The 24,808-nt window shown below is 40.7% G+C and overlaps 1 protein-coding gene across 1 annotated transcript in view; it reads left to right on the forward strand.

Moving 5' to 3' along the window:
• Window positions 1-7,499: 7,499 nt before the first annotated feature.
• ARHGAP23 (Rho GTPase activating protein 23) overlaps window positions 7,500-24,808 on the forward strand; it is a 60,378-nt gene continuing 43,069 nt past the window's right edge. Inside the window, exon 1 of the mRNA XM_075177028.1 lies at window positions 7,500-7,727. Coding sequence (XP_075033129.1) covers window positions 7,674-7,727 — 54 coding nt within the window. The 5' untranslated portion in view covers window positions 7,500-7,673. The remainder of the gene's footprint in view (window positions 7,728-24,808) is intronic.

Below are 24,808 nucleotides of genomic sequence, written 5' to 3' on the forward strand. Positions count from 1 at the left end.
GTATAAACATGGGGCTATTTTGTTGAATGAAAATACAAAGAACACAAAAGGAAATTTTAATGAGAATGCAGCATATTCACTAGAAATCGGTAACATCACTAAGGCACAAGTCCATTGTTATTATGTAACCTTGGGGTAATTATGTCCTAGTGCTTGCAGCTTTTGCTCAAAAGCAATTGCGTGTTCACTGTCATCTACCGAGTTACCTGTTTCTGCCTACTGGTGACCCTGCTCTGCTTCTACAATGCTCCAACACCTGCAGCTAAGGCAGCAGGTAGCTCAGAGAGAGATTAGAGTGACCACGTGGGAGGTGAAGGTAAGAGAGATACTGGGTAGTTGGTGTAATATGGCAGCAAGTGCTCTCAAAGCAACCCACCCATGCCTGACTATAATGCGACTGAAATTGATCAGATAATTATCGCACCAGTTGACATATGCAGTTGGATGATAACCGTAGAGGCCGATGGAGGTAATATTCTGATCGCAGTGCTGGAAGAGATGCCGCACTTGGCCGGAGAGTCTATTGGCCAACACCTTTATCCTGGGCAGCCGGATTACTCTGTGGCTGGCATAAGGCTCTGAAGGGCATGCTTATAGTGTGAATTGCAGTTAAACGTCATAAGTTGAGCCAGAGATGAGCGCGGAATACTATACAGCAGCTGTTTATTTTCTTCATGAATGATTTATGCTTTAACGATGCTTGACACCTCATTAACCAGGGGCATGATTAGATGATGTAAAACAAGAACACTTAAGAGTATGCATAGGAAAATGTAACAATATTATGAATATTGATGTGCAACTGGAACAGCATGCTCTGTTTGTTAGCAACCACAATAAGATGTGCTATAAACTGCAGCTACACAATGCACAAGGTTATCCGGCTCATCTAATGGTGTGGACCCCCTCTCTGCTGATTTGCCTGAAAGTTCAACTGGATCCTAGAAATGTGATGGATTGTGGGATGTCTCCGTGGCTAAGTGTTTGAGTACCTTGGTCATCCAATCCACTCATACGCTTCTTTTACTTTATACAATGTCTCCTCTTCACCTTTCCAACCTCTTTTTAGTATCTGGCTGAATAATCTGTTAATTGTGAACAATGACCACAATAATAGCTGCAAACAGAAGTAAATGTTAGTGCAGCAACACTGGTCGAGGTCCAGCACAGTCACATTGCTTGTCATACTCTGCAATGTCGTTTGGCGCTCACTGTGAACACTTCCATTTCTGGACAACTTCCTGTTAATAAAGGTTTTTTCACCTTTTAGCTGACTTCAGTTTATTGGCTTGTACATACTTCCCTGCATCTTTTGCTAAATACATTGTGTTATCTTATTAGCAGGCTTATGTGTGTTTCAGTCAGTGCTTTATATCGGCCGGAGAAACGATTTGGTGTTTGTTTTCTCTAGATTTTAATTATTTAACATAAAGGCCACAGCAAAGCTGTCTTCTGATGATCACACCTTTTCCAACATCTTGTGAATCTCCTGCTCACTTACCATATGAATGTTTATTTAATAAAGCAATGGGAAAAGCCAAGTGCTTTTAGCAAAGCCTTGTTTAATTTTTCTACATGTGTCTGATTCCCTTTTTCCTCAGATTTTAGGCACATAAGGACATACTTTCCATCCCTCTTCATTCAGTGTATGTTTATTGTTTGTGTTTTATTTATTCAACATTTTCTCATATTCTATAACGCTACATAAACAGTTCATAAATACTGGATAACAATAGATTTGCTATGACTTATAGCAAACTGTAGCTTTCACTACACTACTCAGAGCTAATATCTGGTTATTAGATGCTGGTTACAGTGTCTTAACCTTTCTTAAAGTCCACTACAGCGGCAAACTTTCTGCATGATGTTTACAACACACCCCCCGCCCCCCTCTCCTTTTACAAACGTTTCTGCTATAGGCAGATATATATGTGACCACTTATAGAATACTGAACATGAAACTTTACGTATGTTAAATTGATTTGGTCTTGTCTAATACGTCAGATAGTTAAATATTCCGGGATTCATTTTCAGGAGTGAGATGTTCTTAAACTGATGGATGGATAGAAATTATATTCACTCGGTGTCCGCAACTTTTCACAATTTTACACACACAATTGTCTAAATCCAATACACTTAATATAGTCGTCAAACAACCAACTGGCATCAGGAAAGAAGAAGAGATTGGGCCGCTCAGCCAGAGAGGCAAATATCCTGATCTTATCTTAGTTGTTGTGGAGTAAGATGGCACAGTGGTTGGCATTGCTGACTCACAGAATTGGTGTTATGGGTTTAATTTCAACTGGGACCCTATCTATTTGGAGTTTGTGTGTTCTCACTCTGTGAGTGTCTCCCGGGTGCTTTAGTTTCCTCTCACAGTCCAAAAACATGGAATCTTGACCTAGGAATAGTAAATGTAATTGTTTTCAGACAGGCTACGCATCTAAGTATGCACATCACAAATTCTGTATTGCAGACCTGTCTATGGCTGTGTCAGGAAGACCTGTAATATTTTATTCTTCCCATGTCCCAGAATACGAATGGCTGATTTTTTTTTAATTTTTTTTTCAGTGTTCATCAGTTTTTCCAGCCATAAAAATTCAGTGTTGTGACTTCTGAAACTTTTGTAACTCGGGAGCCTCTGAAGAAACTGGTAACCTGACTGAGTATTTAACAGCAGATGGAATTAAATAATTCCTATAGAATAAAATCTAGCTGTGTGAAACCCTGTACCAGGGCCACATTGTGCTGTTACTGCCATTGGTCCTTATGAAAATGGACAGTGAAACCATTTTGTCCTGCGGTGATTTGTAGACTTGGAACAGAAGGAGCGAAGAGAATTAAAGTTTAGTGTTTGTCTGATGGGACCCTACAGTAGTGAGATTCACCCCATATTACCTGCGAATTGACATGTACAGATTTTTATAGATTAACTGTCTGATGTGAACTGGTCGTGTAAACACAGTACAGGTTGTGGTGTAGAGTATATTCATATGCTTCTACAATTTTGTTATAGCTTGCCACTAGAGGGCAGTGTTACACACCACACACACACATACACACTTTTACCATGTGCAATAATAACATTCTTAATAAATTCAGTGATATTCAGGGCTTAATTTGTGCTGTAACACACAGGAAAGCAGTTCACATACTACTTTTGGCCATATGGTCCTTAATGGTTAAAAATCATTATAATGTTATCGCAATTTATGATAAGTGTTTTGAGTACCTCTTCTTTTTTATCCACAAATTAAGCACTGGTGATATTGTATTTTGCAACATGGTCTTCAAAATACTAAGGGTATTATTTATTATTAATACATATTAACTAAGGGCATATATTTGGTTTAAGAATGGTGGGTCTGAGTTGCTTTTACCTCCCAATTAAATAAGGATAAAATAGAAAATAATAGACGCTTTTTAAATTTAACTCATAATCTGGTTGGGTCTTGGAAGCAATTCTGGCTCGCTGGAGTAAAATGTACACTTACATATATGAAACTATTTATACTGGGTACCTGAATGAGACCATGGAATATATCCAAATATCAAGTTTATATTGATCATGGTTAACATGTATGACTGGTTAACATTTTACATCAGTTATCTTTAATAACTAGAGCACCACTGAACCTGTTCCATTTGCCTGTTTTAATCTACGTAAATTGAGCTATTCATCTTGCACGTCTGCAGATGTAATACAGTCATAAGTATACATGCTAAACACAGCTACAGAAATCTCCTGACCTCTCCCCTGCATGACCTGACTTCTGTAGACTGGAAATTCCATTTCGTGGGTTCCAGTTGCCATGGGAACACTTCCTCTCTGATGGGTTTTGATGGTGGCCTGACTGTAAAGGATATGAGTCTATATTTACCTTATTTCATTCTGCCAATCCCCAGCTACTCCGCCCAGAGGTCTGACTTACAATCCCCCATTCATTCCAAAAGAAGCCATATCCTAATATCCAGGATCAACACAAATATATGATCCAAAAATAGGTTATTACATAGCCCCAACACTCTACAAGTATACTATTGTCAAAAATATATCTGTAGTGTCCTAAACCCTGCTAGATATAGACTTATTCAGCTACTAATCTTGTAATTGTTGATACAATATTAAAAGTACAAACAAAGATTGGCCAATTTATTAGGTACATCTGCCGTTCCCATGCAATTGACTGCTTAAAGACAGCTAAATATATGCAGGCCTACACTATATTCATGTTGGTACCTGTCAAAACGCCAACAGGGACAATGGTCAAGGCAAAAGTCTTGTTTGAATTTGGCATGGTGGCGGACACTAGCTGTATCTGCAACTTTGCTAAGGTTTTCACATGTTATAGTGTCACAAGTGTTCCAAAATGATACACCTTCCAAACAACATCCAGGTGTTTTGTGGCTAGGTTTGAATGACAAACATTGGAGCCTTAGCCCCATTTCAGGTGGGCAAGATAAATGCTCCATGTCACAAGGCGGGGAAAGTCCTGGAGTAGTTTGTGATGATGATTTAAGCTTATTGAACTGACCAGATTGCTTATCTGCGTATTTAGAATAGAGATCCACTACTAGCGGATTGCAAAAACCATGAGGCACGTTGGAGTTGACGTTGACCTACTTCCCTGAACCAGACGTCTCACACCTTGTGAGTCTGTGCCGCAGTGAATTTCGGGCCATGTAAAGTCCATGTCTTCATGGATTTGTGGTCTGTGAGTCCATGTCCATACAACATCAAGTTGTGCAGATGTCTTGTCCAGATTAAGGGGCATATTTAAGAAAGCACGATAGTCCTTTTAACGGGTCATTAAGGTCCCACAGTGTCCTCCGCAAATTTATTAAGGGTGCATCGCAGCAGATATTGTGGATATCTGCTGCTTTGCAGTCCTCTTCGTTTTTGGGAGCAGTCACCATTCAACAGAATGGTGACTGCTCCTGGCCGCAATCTAACAAGTCCCGAAAAAACATTTTTTTCGGGAACTTGTCATGTTAATGTACGCCAGCGTACATCATCGGAATGGAAGAAATCTAATGCTGTCAGCTCTGCGCCGAAGAGCAGAGCTGGACAGCGCATGTGTGGAGGGATCACATGATCCCTCCCTGTCACTCAGCGCGCTCTCTCTGCAACTATCGTTGCAGAGACAGAGAGGGGATCTGTGTGCGCATGTCCAGTTCTTGGAACTGCACATGCTCAATTGAAGAATGAAAAGAAGGAGGAGAAGACCTGGAGGCAGCGCTTCCGAAGAGGGGGGTAAGTATGATTTTTTACATCGCAGAAACAGCAGTTTTTCGGAACTGCTGTTTCTGTGCAGGGCTGTACATAAATGTGAGAAATAGTTCAATCCTTATCATTGCGATAAGGATTGAAAACTACTTTTCACTTTATGTGAATATTGATAAATGTGCCCCTAAGTCAGGTTGTGTGGAGATCATGTCTCTGGATCATCTAGGTTGTGTCGAGTCCATGTTGTTATAAGTTCAGGCTGGGGCAAGTCCATACCCTGATGGATTCGGGTTGTTCAGTAAGCAATTTGCCAAGTATGTGCACCCAATAAAGTGTGCACCCAATATAGTGGCTACTATATGAAAAAGTCTGTATTTCAAGATGGAACATGAAATCATGTGTCCTAACTTCGATAAATACGTTTTTCAAATGTCATTTTATGCTCAAACATCGCTAAAGAATAGCTTATCAGTACCTTGACCTTTTTTCTTCTCTTTACCTCGGGCCAGGCTTGTCTAGATACTTGAAAGTGGCTTTTTACTATCCCTACCAATAAGATATGTAATATAGCCAAATTGGACCATAAATCAGTGCTGTCCAAGTATTTCCATAAAGATGGCTGCATCATTGCTATAATTGTGTTCAAAGGCCAAATACTATTTTATAAAATTATATCCCCCAGCAGAGTCTGGAGTTCTCAAGAAGGTTGGGAACACAAAAAAAAAGCTTTGGAGTGATGTGTCCGGCCTTTGGGCCACCAGTTGGACATGCCTATCATAAATATATGTTTCCACGTATTCCAACGTGACAAAGCGTATCTAGTAAAAAACAAAATGCCAACTGGAACATCCATCCAAATGAAGGCTACTACTTACTCCTATTACCCCTTATCCATTCCAATTCCACAAAGAACCCAGGCAGCACACAGCCACACCTATGGTAAGGGTTCTGTCTGTGCCTTGCCATGTTGCTTTCCTAACAGCTTAGCCTTGACCCTTGCTCTTCACACATATTTTGTGTGACACAGGAAGCCTCCTGTCCGGAGAAGGGAGATGGAGGTTCAGGAAGAGTTAATATGGATAGTGACGCCCTTTTCCTGTTTTACAAATGACTTTTTTTGGCTCAAGGAAAGCAGAAATTCCTCAGCCTGTGACGTGTGCATGTGTGTGGCACTGAGATTCCTTACTAGTGTATAGATGTAAGGATGTGTGTATCTATATATATATATATATATATATATATATATATATATATATATATATATATATATATATATATATCTATATCTATCTATCTCTCTCTGAAACATTGTGGTTGTGTTCATAGGGTGAGAAAACCTGAATGACCCAATTTTCTGCTTTGGAGCCCAGACATGTTGCATAATTAAGTATATAATTGCCAACATTTTCTGCAACACTACATAAGTGAAGTTATGCAGCATGCCACATAACGATGATACAGGAGAGAGCAGAGCCAACTGTCCCAAATTTCTAGGGGTAGTCCCAATTTTTGAAGCTTTGTTCCTTGAAATGTATCTGCCACTTTTTCTATATGTGTGGTGCTTCTATAAATAACAGTCCTTATTCTTTTATATAATATTTAAAATACCATGGAATTACCAGTCTACTAACATCATTCATTGTCAGTGGCCATTTAATGATGGAGATGATACTCTATGTACATATATAGGGTGAGTCTAGATAGCTTCCTGGATGTGGTATAGTGTATTAATAGATAGGTACATCGCCAAATTCTATCCCCGAAAAATGAATGTATAGTTCGGGAAGAGGCTGCTGGAAACGGTGATCCTTTTAGTAAAGTTCACAAAGTAACAATGACTGCATGGTGGCGGCTATACACTACTCCATATAACAGTACGGTTTAGGCAACTCCCCACTGTTGTTTTAAACAATTTTCTAGAAACAAAAATACTGAGCAATGAAAAAGTATTGGAGATGTTTTTATTATCTGTAAGCAACGCTGTCTTGTCCATTATTAAATACCATATATGTAATATAAATACATATATATATATATATATATATATATATATATAATGTAGTTTATATTCATGATGCTTTTCGGAAATCTCCATCCGTCTCACTTTTTATCAATGTAAGTACTGGATCGCCCCTAGACGGCTCTCATTCCTCTCCCCTTTATCAGTTCTCATTCTTTCTTGTATCTCTCTATCTCTTCCAAGTCTCCTTCCTTTTCCCTCTGTCCTCTCGCCGCCCCCCCCCCTCAGTGTGACAGCTCACCCCCCTCCCAGCAGCAGCTCTGCCCTGTATCTCCCCCTCGCCTACAGCAGTCTCTCCGGCAGGCAGGAGGGGGAGGGGAGGTCCTCTGTCATCCTGTGAGGAGGGAGAGACTTACACACTGCGAGCCAGAGAGAGAGAGGAGGAAGGGTCCGGCCATTGCCAGGGATTCCCGGCCCCTCCACCAAATGAATGGCGTGGCTTTCTGCCTGGTGGGATCCCCGTCTTCCCCCGCCGCTCAGGTAGGAGCCCCTGGGCTGCTGTAGGCGCTGGCTGGGGGGGGCAGGGTGGGGTTGGGGTGTTAGAGGGGGGCAGTTCTGTGCTCTACAACTATATCCCCTTATTCAGCTGGTTGATGGGGCCTTCTGTGTATAGTAGATCATACTTATTGCTGTATATATATATATCTGATGTATGTGTGCGCCTCCACATAGTCTCAGCTATATGTTTATTGCTGCATAGTACTGTATCATCTGCTCCTAGTAAATGTCTGCACTATATTGTCAGTATATTGTACAGTATATCATATCTTTTCATAGGCATACCTCACTTACATTACTCCCTATTTGCTAGTTTAGACATTACAGTATACATCTACACTAAATATAATGTGGTATCTGCGTTCCACAATGTGTACTGTGTGCATTTATTGAATGCGTGCACACTAGCTAGCTATATGTATATACTGATCTGTTTATGTTTGTGCGTATACAAGTGTTTTACATATAAATGCTACTATGTTGTTTCATACTGTTCTGTTTATAACTAATTTTGTCCCAGTGCATGGGCCGAATATAAGTTAGATACTAGTCATATACGCCCATTACTGTAAGTATTAATGTTTACACTATCCTGGTACACACTTAACCAACAGATACATACTTTATACTGGGGGCAGTGTTTACAGAGATGTATTTACATGTTTATGGAGCGGACGGTAGTTATTAATGATCTATACCCAAATGTTGTCACACAACTGTGTTGTTATATTATTTTATTAGACACCATAAAGCAACAGTTTGATCTCTCTCTTTGTGTGTGTGTGTGTGTGTATATATATATATATATATATATATATATATATATATATATATATATATATATATATATATTTGTAAGAGGAGCTGCTGTATGGCCCTAGGGAGAGAGATGCAGGTAAAATCGTGCCTGGAAGCACTCAAATGTTCAAAACAAAGAGGTGACATCAGTGCTCAATAGAGTTTGTGCCATTTGTACCACTCCTTACTTAATAAAATATATATATATTATATTATATTAGTGTGTGTGTGTGTGTAAATCACAGTTGCAAGGGTCCTGGAACATGTATGATGACTATTTATGTTTTACGTGCACACTGTTTTACAGTAGAGCCTCTGTAAATGAAACCAAAATAAACTGGTTATGAGTAGACAGTTGCATTTCCCTGTATGTGAGAGGAACGTTGACATATAAAGAACGTGTTTTGGTCTGCGTGCAGGAACATGTATATTTCAGGCCTGCGCTCTCTTGGCCTGTCATTCTGGATGTTTTTAGTGCATTTTTGTGGCTTGTATTAAAGATGTCTGCATCATTTGCTTTCACAGTATTTGGTTGTCATAGCAACAGCCAACCACCCCCAATCTTCTATATCTCTCATTTTCCTGCCCTGATACAGGTATAGACACTTCTTGTATATCTGGAGTGGAAGTGTATGTCTACAGCACCTCCCTCCCCCAGTCGTTTTAATAATGTGTCCTGATTTCTGCTGTTGGGGCCCTACTACACAGAACAACTTTCTGCATCTCCTTGTTGGCTGTCCTAACAAACAAGAATATTTTACAAATTCATAGGGGCATATTCAATTCTTAAAAAGTTCCGCGGCGTAAAAACTATTAACGTTAATACGGTAAAATCTAGCTGGATTTCAGCTCGCGGCTCAGGGAGTTAATTACCGTATTGACTGTTTTTCCGTGCATGATTACCGTAATAACGGTAATTGTGCGCGGACCGCGGGATTTTCGGCGATCCCGCCCACAATTGAATATGCCCCATTGACTCCATACTATTTTGCATTATATTTAATTGTATGTTCAACAAACAGACTACTCACTTACAACCCACAAAAGTTCTATATGCTGCCATTTTGGGTCTACCCCCTTCATTAGTTTATACTTTTTTTACAAAAACATTGCTCTGTTTAAATTCATGTATGTTTTTAATTATGACAGCGAGGAAGCATTGAGACTGTGTTTATTACATGTGTCACTTTTGTGTGTTTGAAGGTTTATTTTAATATTGACCACAGTGCACTTAGGAAGTGATTTTCTGCAAAAATGCAAGTGAAGGGTGCAAAATGCTTCCCATTGAAAGTAAAGAAGAAGACACAATCCTTCTGCAGAGAGAAAAATACTACTATGTACCCTTCCACAAAGCAGCATGGATGCCTCCCTAAATCATCTTTTGCTCCCCTTTGATTTTATTTCAATATTTTTTACCCACTAAGCATAACGTGAATAAAGCAATGAATGTCCCTGATCTACTCACCTCTCCTTTCCTGACGTGGAACACATTTGCACCCCTGCAGATCCATCCATCTAGGCCCAAAAGCCCATGAACTAGTCCATAAAAATAGGTGTATTTGCGCAATAGGAGTCACGTGACATCACATAACACCATTGTTATTTTTGTAGCTTTGTAAATGAGCCTTACTGTCTGAATGAAGGAAGAATGTGTAATACAACATAAAGGGGCATATTCAATTGTTGGCGGTTTCAGCTGCGGAAAAAGTATTACCGTTATTACGGTAATACTAAGCCGGGTTTCAGCTCGCAACTCCCTGAGCCGCGAGCTGAAATCCAGCGTGAAAAGTACCGTAATTACGCTATTTACACGCACTATTACCGTAATGACTGTAATAGTGAGTGGGACGCGTTACTTTAGGCTGTAACGCCAACAATTGAATATGCCCCATAATGGAGTACTGTGTACCTGCCTGTAAATGCCTCATATGTATGGAGCATACAGATTTGTATTCTCATGTGCTCCACACAGATATAAAAGGTATTTGGGGTATAGGGGATGTCTGAGAAATAAAGTAGAACTTTAACTCCTTTGCCACTGAGGCTTTTTATCACCGTTCTGAGCGTATTTTTGCACTTTTTCTGATGGTCACATGCCAACGTGTGTATTAGTAATTTTTAAGCAGTACCCACACACAAAAGCAAATGTGTGTGTGTGTTTTTTTCTATCCACCAAAAAATACTACACTCCGGTTTTCATAGTTTTCAAATCTGCACTTGAAAATGTTAATGCAGTTTTGTGTTTTGTTTGCTAGCTTGCTCTGTCTTTAATGAAATGCATGCAATGTATAGGAATAATATGGTAGCCTAATAAGACGTACCATTTCAATAACAAGACAGCCTACAGCATCAAATGAGAGTACCTCTGTTTTTATACAATCCATGATAGGTCAGGTCTGGGCAGGGGAGGGCTGGAAAATGTTAGCCCGGGGGACAGGACTCGACTCAGCAGCCTATTAGGAACATTTTAAAGGAAACAAAAATACAGGTGACCCAGCCCGAAGTAGACCACTATGGGACCGGCCCTGAGTCTGGGTATTAGAAGCCGCTATCTCTGGAGGATGTTATTTTCTGGTGATCACCAGACAATAAATACTAAGGGGGAACATCATGTGAAATAGGGAACTATCCTTTTTCAAATGAGGATCCCCATAGTTTCTTGGAGCAAGTTGGGTATTACAAAACCCCTCCCACATGCTGGGATCCATAATGTTTTCTGCACTGTAAGGTATTATGTTTTGGTGATCACCAAAGAATAACTACTAAGAAGCTCATCATTTTAAAGAGTGGGTGTCATGAATTGATTGAAGTCAGGATGGGGAGATCCTCTTTCATTTCTGGACTTCTCAATGATCACCAGAGAATAACTCCTTTCTTTCAATCAGGGGTCTGTGAATGCTAGGATTCGGGAGATTAGGACACATGTAGTGCTCTACCCCTGTAGCTTTCAGCCTGTGTGATACCCAGTTACAGCCCTGTAGCTTTCTGCCTGTGTGATGCCCAGTTACAGCCCTGTAGCTTTCTGCCTGTGTGATGCCCAGTTACAGCCCTGTAGCTTTCTGCCTGTGTGATACCCAGTTACAGCCCTGTAGCTTTCTGCCTGTGTGATGCCCAGTTACAGCCCTGTAGCTTTCTGCCTGTGTGATGCCCAGTTACAGCCCTGTAGCTTTCTGCCTGTGTGATGCCCAGTTACAGCCCTGTAGCTTTCTGCCTGTGTGATGCCCAGTTACAGCCCTGTAGCTTTCTGCCTGTGTGGTAGCCAGTTACAGCCATGTAGCTTTCTGCCTGTGTGATACCCAGTTACAGCCCTGTAGCTTTCTGCCTGTGTGGTAGCCAGTTACAGCCCTGTAGCTTTCTGCCTGTGTGGTAGCCAGTTACAGCCCTGTAGCTTTCTGCCTGTGTGATACCCAGTTACAGCCCTGTAGCTTTCTGCCTGTGTGATGCCCAGTTACAGCCCTGTAGCTTTCTGCCTGTGTGATGCCCAGTTACAGCCCTGTAGCTTTCTGCCTGTGTGATGCCCAGTTACAGCCCTGTAGCTTTCTGCCTGTGTGGTGCCCAGTTACAGCCCTGTAGCTTTCTGCCTGTGTGGTGCCCAGTTACAGCCCTGTAGCTTTCTGCCTGTGTGATACCCAGTTACAGCCCTGTAGCTTTCTGCCTGTGTGAGACAGAATTCTGTCGGCGTGGGACCGAGTACAACTATGTAGCATTCTGTCTGTGTGGGACAGAGTACAGCTATGTAGCATTCTGTCTGTGTGGGACAGAGTACAGCACTGTAGCATTCTGTCTGTGTGGGACCGAGTACAACTATGTAGCATTCTGTCTGTGTGGGACCGAGTACAGCACTGTAGCATTCTGTCTGTGTGGGACCGAGTACAACTATGTAGCATTCTGTCTGTGTGGGACCGAGTACAGCTATGTAGCATTCTGTCTGTGTGGGACAGAGTACAGCTATGTAGCATTCTGTCTGTGTGGGACCGAGTACAGCTATGTAGCATTCTGTCTGTGTGGGACAGAGTACAGCTATGTAGCATTCTGTCTGTGTGGGACAGAGTACAGCTATGTAGCATTCTGTCTGTGTGGGACAGAGTACAGCTATGTAGCATTCTGTCTGTGTGGGACCGAGTACAACTATGTAGCATTCTGTCTGTGTGGGACAGAGTACAGCTATGTAGCATTCTGTCTGTGTGGGACAGAGTACAGCTATGTAGCATTCTGTCTGTGTGGGACAGAGTACAGCTATGTAGCATTCTGTCTGTGTGGGACAGAGTACAGCTATGTAGCATTCTGTCTGTGTGGGACAGAGTACAGCTATGTAGCATTCTGTCTGTGTGGGACAGAGTACAGCTATGTAGCATTCTGTCTGTGTGGGACAGAGTACAGCTATGTAGCATTCTGTCTGTGTGGGACAGAGTACAGCTATGTAGCATTCTGTCTGTGTGGGACCGAGTACAACTATGTAGCATTCTGTCTGTGTGGGACCGAGTACAACTATGTAGCATTCTGTCTGTGTGGGACAGAGTACAGCTATGTAGCATTCTGTCTGTGTGGGACAGAGTACAGCTATGTAGCATTCTGTCTGTGTGGGACCGAGTACAGCTATGTAGCATTCTGTCTGTGTGGGACAGAGTACAGCTATGTAGCATTCTGTCTGTGTGGGACAGAGTACAGCTATGTAGCATTCTGTCTGTGTGGGACAGAGTACAGCTATGTAGCATTCTGTCTGTGTGGGACAGAGTACAGCTATGTAGCATTCTGTCTGTGTGGGACAGAGTACAGCTATGTAGCATTCTGTCTGTGTGGGACCGAGTACAGCTATGTAGCATTCTGTCTGTGTGGGACAGAGTACAGCTATGTAGCATTCTGTCTGTGTGGCACCTATAGCTATCAACATACTGTAACTGAACACAAGTCAGTAGTACTCTGTTGTCAAATCCTAGAACCCTATAATCAGTAGTATTTACTGATTAGAGGCCTCTAGGATTTGTTATGGCTGTTGGTCAGCATAGGCCACATTTAGCAGTATTGTAAATTGGATATATATCATTCCATATTACTGTTACTGAGCACACATGTGTAGCATTCATTATTGCAGTTAATAAGTGCAGACCTATAGCCTACCGCAGGGCTATTGCTGAGTGCAGGGCTTTACCTTTTAGTACGGTTGCTGTTAAGGGCCTCCTGTATCATTGGGTACTGAGCACATGTTTGTAGCATTAGGTAAGGCTGTTGAGAGCAGGCCTGTAAAGTTCTATATGTCTGTTTCTGAGTGCATGCTCATGGGGATCATAAGGGTCTTTCAAATAGATGCATGGGGAAATGCATAAATAATGCAGGTTTGGAGCAACGTAGTTATAAAGCAGGATATGTGAAGCAAAACGGAGAATGCTGGATGAAAAAATGGGACAAAATGCATTCTCCCAGTCTCACCCCCCCCAAATATCCATGTGAATGGCTCTTATAGGGATTCATGATCCCTTTTTAAAGCCTACTCAGAAGTTTTCAGTGTTCAATGCTGGGAATGGAAAGCAGATCCGGCAAATGCTTTGTGTATTGTGCAACATCTGATTGCTATTGCTGTGCACGTTTTGTGTAAAAGAGAACTTGTATCTTTGTATCTTTTTTTTTTGGACAATAAAGAAGTGTCTGTAACCTAGGGCTGTGAGTGCTTTGTAGTAGTAGGTGATACACCTTATATTTGTGCATTAGAATGGGGAGTGTTTTTGCAAAACATTGGAGTTTACTATTTGTTTCTGTAAATGCCGGGAGGGGGATACATTGTAAATACACTGTAAATCTGTGCACTCATTGCAGGTTTTTCATTATATTATCAATGCCAATGATTAGAGACCGTTTGGTCAGATATTGCATCAGTGTGTGCGCTCCAACAATCATGTTTTATCGTAACAAAGCACATTGTATTATTTGATTTGGTTTTATAAATTTTCTAAAAATCCCAATCAACGATGGAACGATGTCGGACAAATGTCTGGAAGTGTGTACACTCTCACAACCAGCCGTGTAGGCAGATCTCTATAGAGTGTGCAGAGTCCCAATCTTTTCAGCAGATGGTTATGAGAGATGAAGATCACAAAGGTAAATAGTGTAGGGGCGTACGTGTGAATCGGCATGCTCATCGGGACTTTGTCGTTGGTAAAATCTTTACAGAAATCGCATCTACAGTCAGTTTCTGCAGTGTGTACCCAGCTTAAGTACCATTTGATTTAGGTTTTTGGCATCTTGTTGTAAGGACATATTATAGTGATTGCTATCACATAAACACTTTTCCTGCTGTGTAGTTAATAATAAAAATAAAAACTACAGATTGTTAGTGTAAAAAGATTTAAAATGAGTAATGTTCATACCTTGTAGGTACTCTTCTGATACAAAGGAGCCAAGTCTAGATGTATATTAAAATGCTGTACAAAATACTCTGCAAGTTTCAAAGTTTTCCCAAAATGTGGAAACTTCTCTGTTCATGTTTGCAAATATTATATGAAAATAAAAGCATATACATTAAAAATTGATCATAATAGAGAATTTGTTTTGGTTCCCAAGTGACAAACTTTCATTGTAAGCCAAGGGAAAGCACACATTTAATCGAGGACAATAATAAAAGCAAATATTAAGATTAGGGGGTAGTTTTACTAAACATGTATTGTGAGACTGTTATGGTAATTGTAATTGTTTCCACTGATGTCCATTTAAAAGTCTAATTGTGATGATGCTGTTTTTCCAATTACTCCTAGGGGTATATTTACTAAACTGGGGGGTTGAAAAAAGTGGAGATGTTGCCTATAGCAACCAATCAGATTCTAGCTATTTACTTACTACAGTCTATAAAATGACAGCTAGAATCTGATTGGTTGCTATTGCCAACATCTCCACTTTTTTCAACCCCCCAGTTTAGTAAATATACCCCTAGGAGTAATTGGAAAAACAGCATCATCACAATTAGACTTTTAAATGGACATCAGTGGAAACAATAACAATTACCATAACAGTCTCACAATACATGCTTGTGTCTAGGAGAACTCCTAATGTGGATGGTTACCCTTTTTATAAACCAATTTACAAAAATATCTCAAGTGGCAATCAAAGAAGGTTTTCATAGGTAATTATTTTAGAACTGACCTTTTCATATTGAAAGTGTAATTGTTATGTTAACACTTTGTTAAATAATGGTAACATTTTATATGTGATCCTTTTTTTCACTTTAGTATTTGTCTATAAACCTCCAGAAAGCTTGAATGGTTTGTGCCTGAAATGCTATTCAAAAGCCGGCTTTACAAGGGTTAAAGGGGCAGACTCAGATTTTTGGTGGTGTCCTTTTTAAAAGTTACACGTGTGTTTCAGAAATGACATGCTCTCACTGAAAGCAACTGTTTATTGGGTGTAAAGGCATGTTGTTTCTCTAAGGGGGAGGAGGTGTTCTTACATAGGAGGTAAATTCTTACTTAGTGTGTGAAAACAGGAGCTGTAGGTGCAGGTAAGACTAGGAATTCAACTAACAAATGTGATCCTTGAAATGCCTGTTTTGAAATTGTTTAAACTAATGTAAAGAATCTTGTCTGTATTGTGTTGCTGCCTACAAGCCTGTCTTACCTGTTGTTTGTATACCTGCGAATGTGCTGCAAATCTGCATTTGGGCTCTGCAATATATGTCCCGGAGAAGAGTATTTTAAAACTATTCATATATACAACTGTGCATAGAAACAAGCTTATTGTATAGTGCTGTAATTTTAAATGCTGGGCAGCACGGTGGGTAAGTGGTCAGCACTTCTTCCTCACAGCGCTGGGGTCATGAGTTCAATTCCCGACCATGGCCTTATCTGTGTGGAGTTTGTATGTTCTCCCCGTATTTGCGTGGGTTTCCTCCGGGTGCTCCGGTTTTCTCCCACACTCCAAAAACATACTGGTAGGTTAATTGGTTGCTATCAAAAAAATTGACCCTAGTCTCCCTCTCTCTCTGTCTGTGTGCGTGTGTGTGTTAGGGAATTTAGACTGTAAGCTCCAATGGGGCAGGGACTGATGTGAATGAGTTCTCTGTACAGCGCTGCGGAATTAGTGGCGCTATATAAATAAATGGTGATGATGATGGTAGATAGCATGATGTTGCCTGTGCTCTGCATGTGAAGTGATACACAGTTCACGTCACTAGGTCTGACAGCAAATAAAGTTATTCTGTGGTTTCAGGCTGTAGTGCAGTGGTTCCCAAACTGTGAGCAGCCGTGGCCAGTGCAGGGGACTACGTAATTATTTTGGCTCAGGGGTGCCTTGAAAAAATGAAGGAGACACTATGGGTGGCTGGAACTGAGAAATTTTGGGATCCTCTGCTGTAATGTATGTTTCAGTCTGCATTGAATTACACTTCTACTGTGAGTAAAGACGGCGGCAATCACTGTGATATAGACTAATGATGACTGTTGTCTAGTATACAGGTTAACACTTACTGCGCATTAAATTTAGTAATGTTTGAGTGTAAGACTCTCCAGGTGTTGTGAAACTACAAGCCCCAGATATTGGCTGGCTTAGCATGTTGAGACACAGGCCTGCACTATTGCGTATTTACAAGTGCAGGGTTATGCTGTGCACACTGTAGCTGATGCAGAATTTTTGCCAAAATGGGTGTAAATTAGTCAAAAAAAAAAAAGTGCATGGAGAAATAGGTGATATTTACACCTTTATGCAGAACCATACTCATCTGTGATTCCTCCGCATTGACAGCATTGTTTTGCACCAAATTATCAAGTCTACATAGATCATATGGTGCACCTGCTTTCTGGGCTAAAGATGCGCAACGACACACTCTGGATCAGCAACACTGGTTTTAAGGTACAGTGTATGGTTTGAGGATGCACACTTGCTGTTCCCCTCTGGAGAAGGGTGAGACTGAACAGGAGCTGACAGACAGGATGGCACTGCATGTTAAGGGGCTCAAGGAGATTGTATATAAACCTGGGCATGTGGTGTTCTTGTATAGAATGCAGCTCTCCTTGGTCAATGGTCAAAATGTCAGGTAGTGGTGTGTGTTTGTGTAGGTTTAGCACAATGTGCAGAAATTGTGTTGCATTGTGTGGATTAAAACTTTGCCTAGAGCAGATCTTACTGGCTTGGTGAAAAGTTGGCGTCATCTGTTTATCATGCTAATTTATTCTCTATGCTGTACAGTGTTTCTTAATTGCCATAAGTTGTCTCTGATTCCCTTTTATTTACAAATAGCAAAACATTTGTATGTCTCACTTGTTACATTTTACAAATAATAACATAGCTCTGTAAGATGTATTCAAAATCACACATTTATATTGTGCTTCTTATTTCTTTTATCCATTTTAAATTTTTATAATTATTTATATGTAAACCAGGTCTGATCCCAATATGGCAGGCAGTACAAGACGTTATACATGTGTATACATGCCAATATGCAGTGCAGGAATGTCATAGAATCTGTGTAAGAGTGAGGAAGTGCATATTGCTGTTTTACTGGATTCTGTCCTGTGTTATTGTATATTGTTCTGCGACTCCATATATTCGGAAGTTTTGCCATCATGTAAACATTTCAGATGATACCTCTGCTGAACCAGGGCTGGGCAAATCCAAGGAGCCAGGTAGCCAATGCACTTAAGACATTTCTGCTGATACATAACTTTTGGGAGTATTTTCTATTGATGTAGATGGATAAACCTCTTTTTAAACTCCTTAAAACATCCTGCTGACTCTTAGGAGCAGATTCAGTTTGGCGCGAGATACCGTGATGTGTCTCCGGATGAGTCCATGGAGACACATTGGGGCATATTCAATTGTTTACTTTGCGCCTGTAACGCCACCAATTGAATATGCCCCATTGCTTTGAAGTTTTTACTCAAATCTCTGCTCATTTTCCCTCGCATCACATAAGAGATATGAGGAGAGAATGAGCAGAGATTTGTTACCATATTGGTTGTCAGTGTACGGCGAGACCTGGCAGCCAATTGAATCTGCCCCTTCATCCAATTGACTGGCTTTTAAATGCTACATTATTTTGTCCATCCTTGGCGCAGAAGATGTTTTTGGAACTCTATTGAATGATGATGCCTGATCATATTCAGATATTTTACTTTATATTGAGAGGAAATATATTCTTACTAAGTTAGCTCAGATTATGGGTTATATTTACTAAACTGCTGGTTTGAAAAGTGGAGATGTTGCCTATAGCAACCAATCAGATTCTAGCTGTCATTTTGTAGAATGTGCTAAATAAATGATAACTAGAATCTGATTGGTTGCTATAGGCAGCATCTCCACTTTTTCAAACCCGCATTTTAGTAAATATACCCCCATGTCTTGGAGTTAGCTTCAAGACCCATTTTGATTAGTTTTAATTTATTTATAGAAGTATAATTTTATTTATTATTAATAATATTTATTTGCATAGCACCTCCATGTTATGTAGCCTTTCCATTGAATATTTAATAATTTATATCAGTCCTTGCCTCATTGGAGTTTACAGTCTAAATTCTCTACCACACAAATGTGCACAATCTGGTCCATTTCTTCAGAAGCCAATTAACTTATCAGTATGTTATTGGACTGTGGGAGGAGTCCCGCACATAGGCTCTTTCTTTATAAGCCGACTACGCAAAGTACAGTTGTAAGCCAGAGCGCTGAAATACAGGGTCAAATTGGGCCACATACTTAAGTGGTCAAATTGTACAAGATCCATTCATTCATCGCTAAACCAAACAGCTAGATGTCTTCAGGCGTCTCTCTGACCTCTTAGTGCATGGAAGGTGATTACATATATAGACCAATAGCGGCTATTTGTGTCATCTTCCGACTACATTTACCAACAAGTCCAATAATGAGCCAATCAATTTCAAATGGAGTATTACTGGACATCTACATGATGTACATGCTGCAGTACCAGGCCAGTTGCTTGCAGTTATCACAGTGTGTGTGGTCAGCCCAGGCAGGATATATCAGTAGTAAGATACACTTTATATGGCTCAGCATTTAGCTGGTACAACATGAGTATAATCTGCAGTGAGAGTTATGGGTTTGTGTGTAGCCAGAAAATACCACTTTCTCTGCCCATCTGTTTTATTTATTCCCCCAGGTGAATACCTTCATTTTGAGATTTTCTAAATTCATTTTTAAATGTTTCCAGTGCCTCTGCCACATACCCGCACCCTCTCCATCAAACCTGTACTTTTGGTTCCGGATCTTAACATCTACAATTTATTGATTACTCCCACGCGGGGAGGATCTTCCTCTTCCTGACCTGTTCATAGCAGCCAGGATAATGTACATTTAGATGAATATTCTCCATAGTAAGTTTAGCTATATCTATTCTGTGTGGGAGTGTGTGGATTCTGTCGGGAGATGCAGTGTGAGTGAATTAGTCTGGAATCTCCTGTCTGATGAGTTACATCTAGGGCTCTATTGAGTCCCATTTGTGCCTCTGAAAATCTATATATATTTACAATGCAGAATCCTTATATACTCAGATTCACAGCATTTGTTGACATAGAAGTCTTTGGCTGTTTACTAATTTTTTATCCAAACTAAAGCAAGAAAAGACTGCGCAAACGTCATGTGACACTGCTTCCATGTTTCCTTTTTCAGCCTTAAATATTCCCTCAGAACAGAATCTGGCAGTGTGTAGGTGGCCAGCTGTGGTGGCACTATAGCCAGAGGTATGCTGGGACTGACAACAGTTGACCAGCCATGTGTAGACTAAGCCTGTCTCATTAGCAAGATATGCATCATTGAGAATAACTACAGCAATGCTTACAGAGACCTAATCAGCAGTGCACGTAGTGAGTTTTATATATATAATTTCAACCCACTCGAGACAATTTTGCATGGCTGTTTCTGTGAAAAGTATTGTGCTAGCAATTTTAACCTATTTTGTAATAGAACAGTTTATAGTGTTTTTGACACAATTATTTTTTTAACTTAATTGTTAAGGGTCTATCTCAATAGTGGTCTGCTCCCCACTGTTTTATTTCTGATATTATGAGAATAAAAAGGCTATACATTTCTTAAAGGCGTGTAGGAGGTATTACAGAGAATAATATATCTGAAATATTTACAGCAAAGACAGTAAAACACATTTATGAAATAACCAGAGGTCATGGTGTAACTTGTAGTTCCACAAAGGTTGTCTACATTGGTATAGTCTTTAGCAACCTTATGGTACTTACAGGGAGTTCTGGCTGTTTGGTGCTTTGGTCAAATGGCCGGTTGCTGTGGGATATGTAGATGTATGATTTATACACACGTACCACAGATGTACATGGTCTGTGTCTTTGTCCTCCTGCATTTTCTGCCATTCCCGAATAACATCTGGTAGATCCCCATAGGAGGACGATCAAGACTCGTGGTCAGTTTGGGTTCCCTCACAGTGATTTGTGGCCATTTAAGTCTAAAACGAGCCAAATGGCTGTTGGAATTGCAACATGTATAGGAACATAAATCTATCACGCTTCTTATTTAGCTATAATTTCCAGCAAGTATACAGAAATTAAGGCTCGCTACACACTATACAAACTTTCTTTCAATGCAATATCCTTATCAATTTTGCCAACGGTTTAAGAAAAAAAAAAAAAAAAAAGTCCCAATCCGCATGCCGATTCCTGTGTACACACTAATTACTAGATTTACCTTCATATCTGTGCTCTTCATCTATCGTAACCATCGGCTACAAAGTTTGTGACTGCACATTCCATAGAGATCAATGGAGACTGCTGGTCATGAGTGTATACACACTGCAGAATTGGAACAACATTGTTCCATCGTTGAACAAGATTTTTAGTTCCGTTTAAAAATCCAATTAAGCGATATGATGGGCTTTGGAGCGATAATCGTTCATCGTTGTAGCTAGTGGCGGAACTACCATTGGTACGGCAGGTGCCGTGCACCGAGGCTCAGGGCCGTAACTAGGGCTGTGCGACAGGGGCGACCGCCCAGGGCGCAACAGTGAAGGGGCGCGCAATTTAGTAATATTTTAGGTTAATTTGGTTAAAATTGAGGGCTAGGGGGGGGCATTTGTCTTTCTCGCCCAGGGCGCTAGAATTCTAAGTTACGGCTCTGCCGGGGCTCATGGAGATAATGAATACTGCTGCATGGCAGATGCAGAGGGTTCAGGGGCCCCGGAACCCGCCTCCCTACACTGGGGCCCACAGCTCGCTAGTCCTGCCTCTGGTCGCAGCGCACACACTAATGTAATATTGGGCTATATGGTCATTTATCATTTGATTGGTAATCCTGTCCTAAAGCATATTAGAGTTAGGCCAATATACAACATACTTAAACAATTTCAGTCTGTACGTAAAACTGTCCTGCTGTCTGTGCCTTTTGCTCTTGTTTGTTTTACTTGTTTTCTTAAACAGACCTGGGCGAATGTATATGTCAGGCTTAATTACCTTTACCAAATGCAGTTTCTCTTGCCTCTATTCTTTGATGTGTACAATTGTATGCTGCTTGTATTCATGAGAAAGAGAACACTGGAATAAGCATTATTGTCATAATATCTGGGAAACACTTTGACACAGTTTCCGTCCCATTTATAGAGCACAAGGAGTGCAATGCTGTAAGATAAACAATTTTAGCCGCCACTTACTTATATATGCAATGCTTTCCAAACAATGTGTTTCTTTTACTGAGGTTTGCAATGGAACTACGTGATTGGTCCCTGCAGATTTTTCTTAGGTTTAAGTTAAACAAAACATTTCCAATAACCTATATTGAGCTTTTTAAGAGGTGTATCCACCTAAAATATAATTTTTGTACAGCACACATCAGAGCTGAGGGGGTTCTATACCAAGGAACCTCTTCAGTTGGAGAGTACTCACCTCTACCTGCTCTGTATGGCTTCTGTCCAGGTGTTGTCAGCTGGGAGAAGGGATGTTCTCACAGGGCTGTGGCAGTTTGTAAAAATGGGTGCTGATAGTACAGTTACATGGTTGTCAGTGTTGGTGCAAGAACCCTCAAGTGTCATTTACACAACGATCACACCTCCTTTATTGCCAATGCATGTATATGTGCATCGCTAATTTTGGGTCACACCCTCATTACGTCTGCACTCCATGCACTGGGAAAAAGTCAGGTCAGAGCACTGTCTAATTTCCCATTTGAACTTCCTACTTCGTTAAATTGAACTTGTTCCTGTTTTCAGATGTTTCACCTTTATTTAACGATTGTACTTGGCTTGTCCAATCATATTCCCACTGATATCTCTGAACAGAACTATTTCTGTTTGAACTCCCCCAAAATGTGAGACTGAATGGTCTGGACTGGCAGTGGTTGTGGAAGGGAATGTGTGGGCAGCTACTGTATGGCATAGAGCGTTCATGGTTCTACCACTAGGCGAGGGCTGTGGTGTGAGCTGAAAAAATGGTTTGCAGGGATTAGTCTTTGAAGGGGACATCATTGTTGCTTTTATTTCAAGTGTTATACCTTCAGTATGGATTTTTTTTTGTATACACATCCTGCCTGCAGCTAGATCCGACACCGCTGGGGATTTTAAATCTCCTGCTCCAAAACTATTGACAGCGATGTGGAAATTCCAAGTGACACAACAAAAAGAGAGAATATTCAACCTACGATAATTTACATGTACGTTTTACTATTATATAAATGACTCATAGGCTCTGACCTTTTTACAAATTAGCCTCTTATTTTTGTGTCTGCAATATGCCAATGGTACCCCACTAAAAGTACTTAATAACACCGCTGGCATAAAAATAAATAAATGATGTTTACATGTTGAAAAAGCGATGTGTGCACAGGTTGTGACGTCCTCAAATTTAAGGCCGCTCTCCCCCCAACCTTATAGCTCTCTGAAATTATTTGCACGCATAACAAAATCATGTCTTTGTGGTTTTGACACTTGAGTCTGTTCACATTTGCAAGAAGATAATTTTGCGTACGCGCCGCTCCCAACCACCCATCGTCTACAGCAAACAAGTGCTTCTCTGCCAATGATGTAATATTGCAGCACAAAGCCATGCACAACACATCAGAAGCAGTGATGTGAAGTCACAACTTAGAACAAACAGAATTAGCACTGCACCTACCAGTTGTAAGCTATCCCCCTTGTGTTTCCATCTTTACAAGGTAACATGGGCACACTGCAGTGCAAACATAACCTTTGGCCTGCTGTGCCCCCGAGTTGGCACAAATGTGCCAACTGTCTTGTGGTTGGCTGACAGAGGCGTGACTAATCCCGGCTTTGATCATTTTGAGTCTGTCATTTTAGGATTTTATTTTTATCCCCATCTGCACTACAATGGAGCGAAAAAGAAGAAAAGAAGATTTTTTTTTAATATGGTGGTAAATAAGTTTTTTTTTTTCAAATTAAACTATTTGAAAATTGTATGTGGTTTTATGTTTTCACACTCTAGGTATAATGGGAAGGGTCTTAGGAACTCGTGTCAACTCAATCCAGGGGTCCCAATTTTGTCTTCGCGGTTGCTCCCGAGTGCGGAGAGGCTGCATGTACCTTGATGTGTGCGGTGTAATCCAGGCGCATGGGTGGAAAATCTTTGTGTTGCTCCGTGTGTTTCATAAACGATCTCCTGTGTGTCAGTTTCTACTTGTATATAACTTCCTGTTACTGTAAATTGTTCATAGTTATACCTAAAATAGTGAGTTATAAATACTGTACAGTAAATGATGTGTCATTTCCCAGGTATATATAATCACATGATAAACGTGGTATACGTTGTAGCTACATGTTGTTGCCGTTGAGCTAATACTGTAGTAAACGATATAAGCAGGGTAGGAAAGAATATGATGAACACAATGGTGTGGGAATCACATGGGAATCCTGTGAGCAGGCACACAGTGTGGGATGTTTGTAGTAAGCCTGTCCCCTGACATAGGGAGGGGGCTGGATAGACAGGGGAGAGGATAGCAGAAAGGAAGGTGCTAAACTTGCTACTGATATCCTGTGCTGACTCCACAGGAACCTGTAACCTGCACTACCCCTTCCTGCTCTCACTGCTCTGACACAGGAATTTCATTCACATTAGTGAGGGCTGACCGTCTGTACCCACATGCTCCCTCTTACACTACAGTGTGTGCACCAGAAGAGGTTAAAAAGAGTTACTGAACCCCTGGTTATGTGCGGTGTGGCCCCCACATGTGTGTGTGTCTAGCCACAGATGTGAGGAACTTTACGTAGGCACCGGGGCACAATGAATTCGGTACAACACTGGACCCCAAAGGTTTTTTGTCTGACTAATGCAGTCTTCATTATCATATGCTCCCTACATAATGTTGCA

The sequence above is a fragment of the Mixophyes fleayi genome, chromosome 6 (genome assembly GCF_038048845.1).
Source record: "Mixophyes fleayi isolate aMixFle1 chromosome 6, aMixFle1.hap1, whole genome shotgun sequence".
Taxonomy (NCBI): domain Eukaryota; kingdom Metazoa; phylum Chordata; class Amphibia; order Anura; family Limnodynastidae; genus Mixophyes; species Mixophyes fleayi.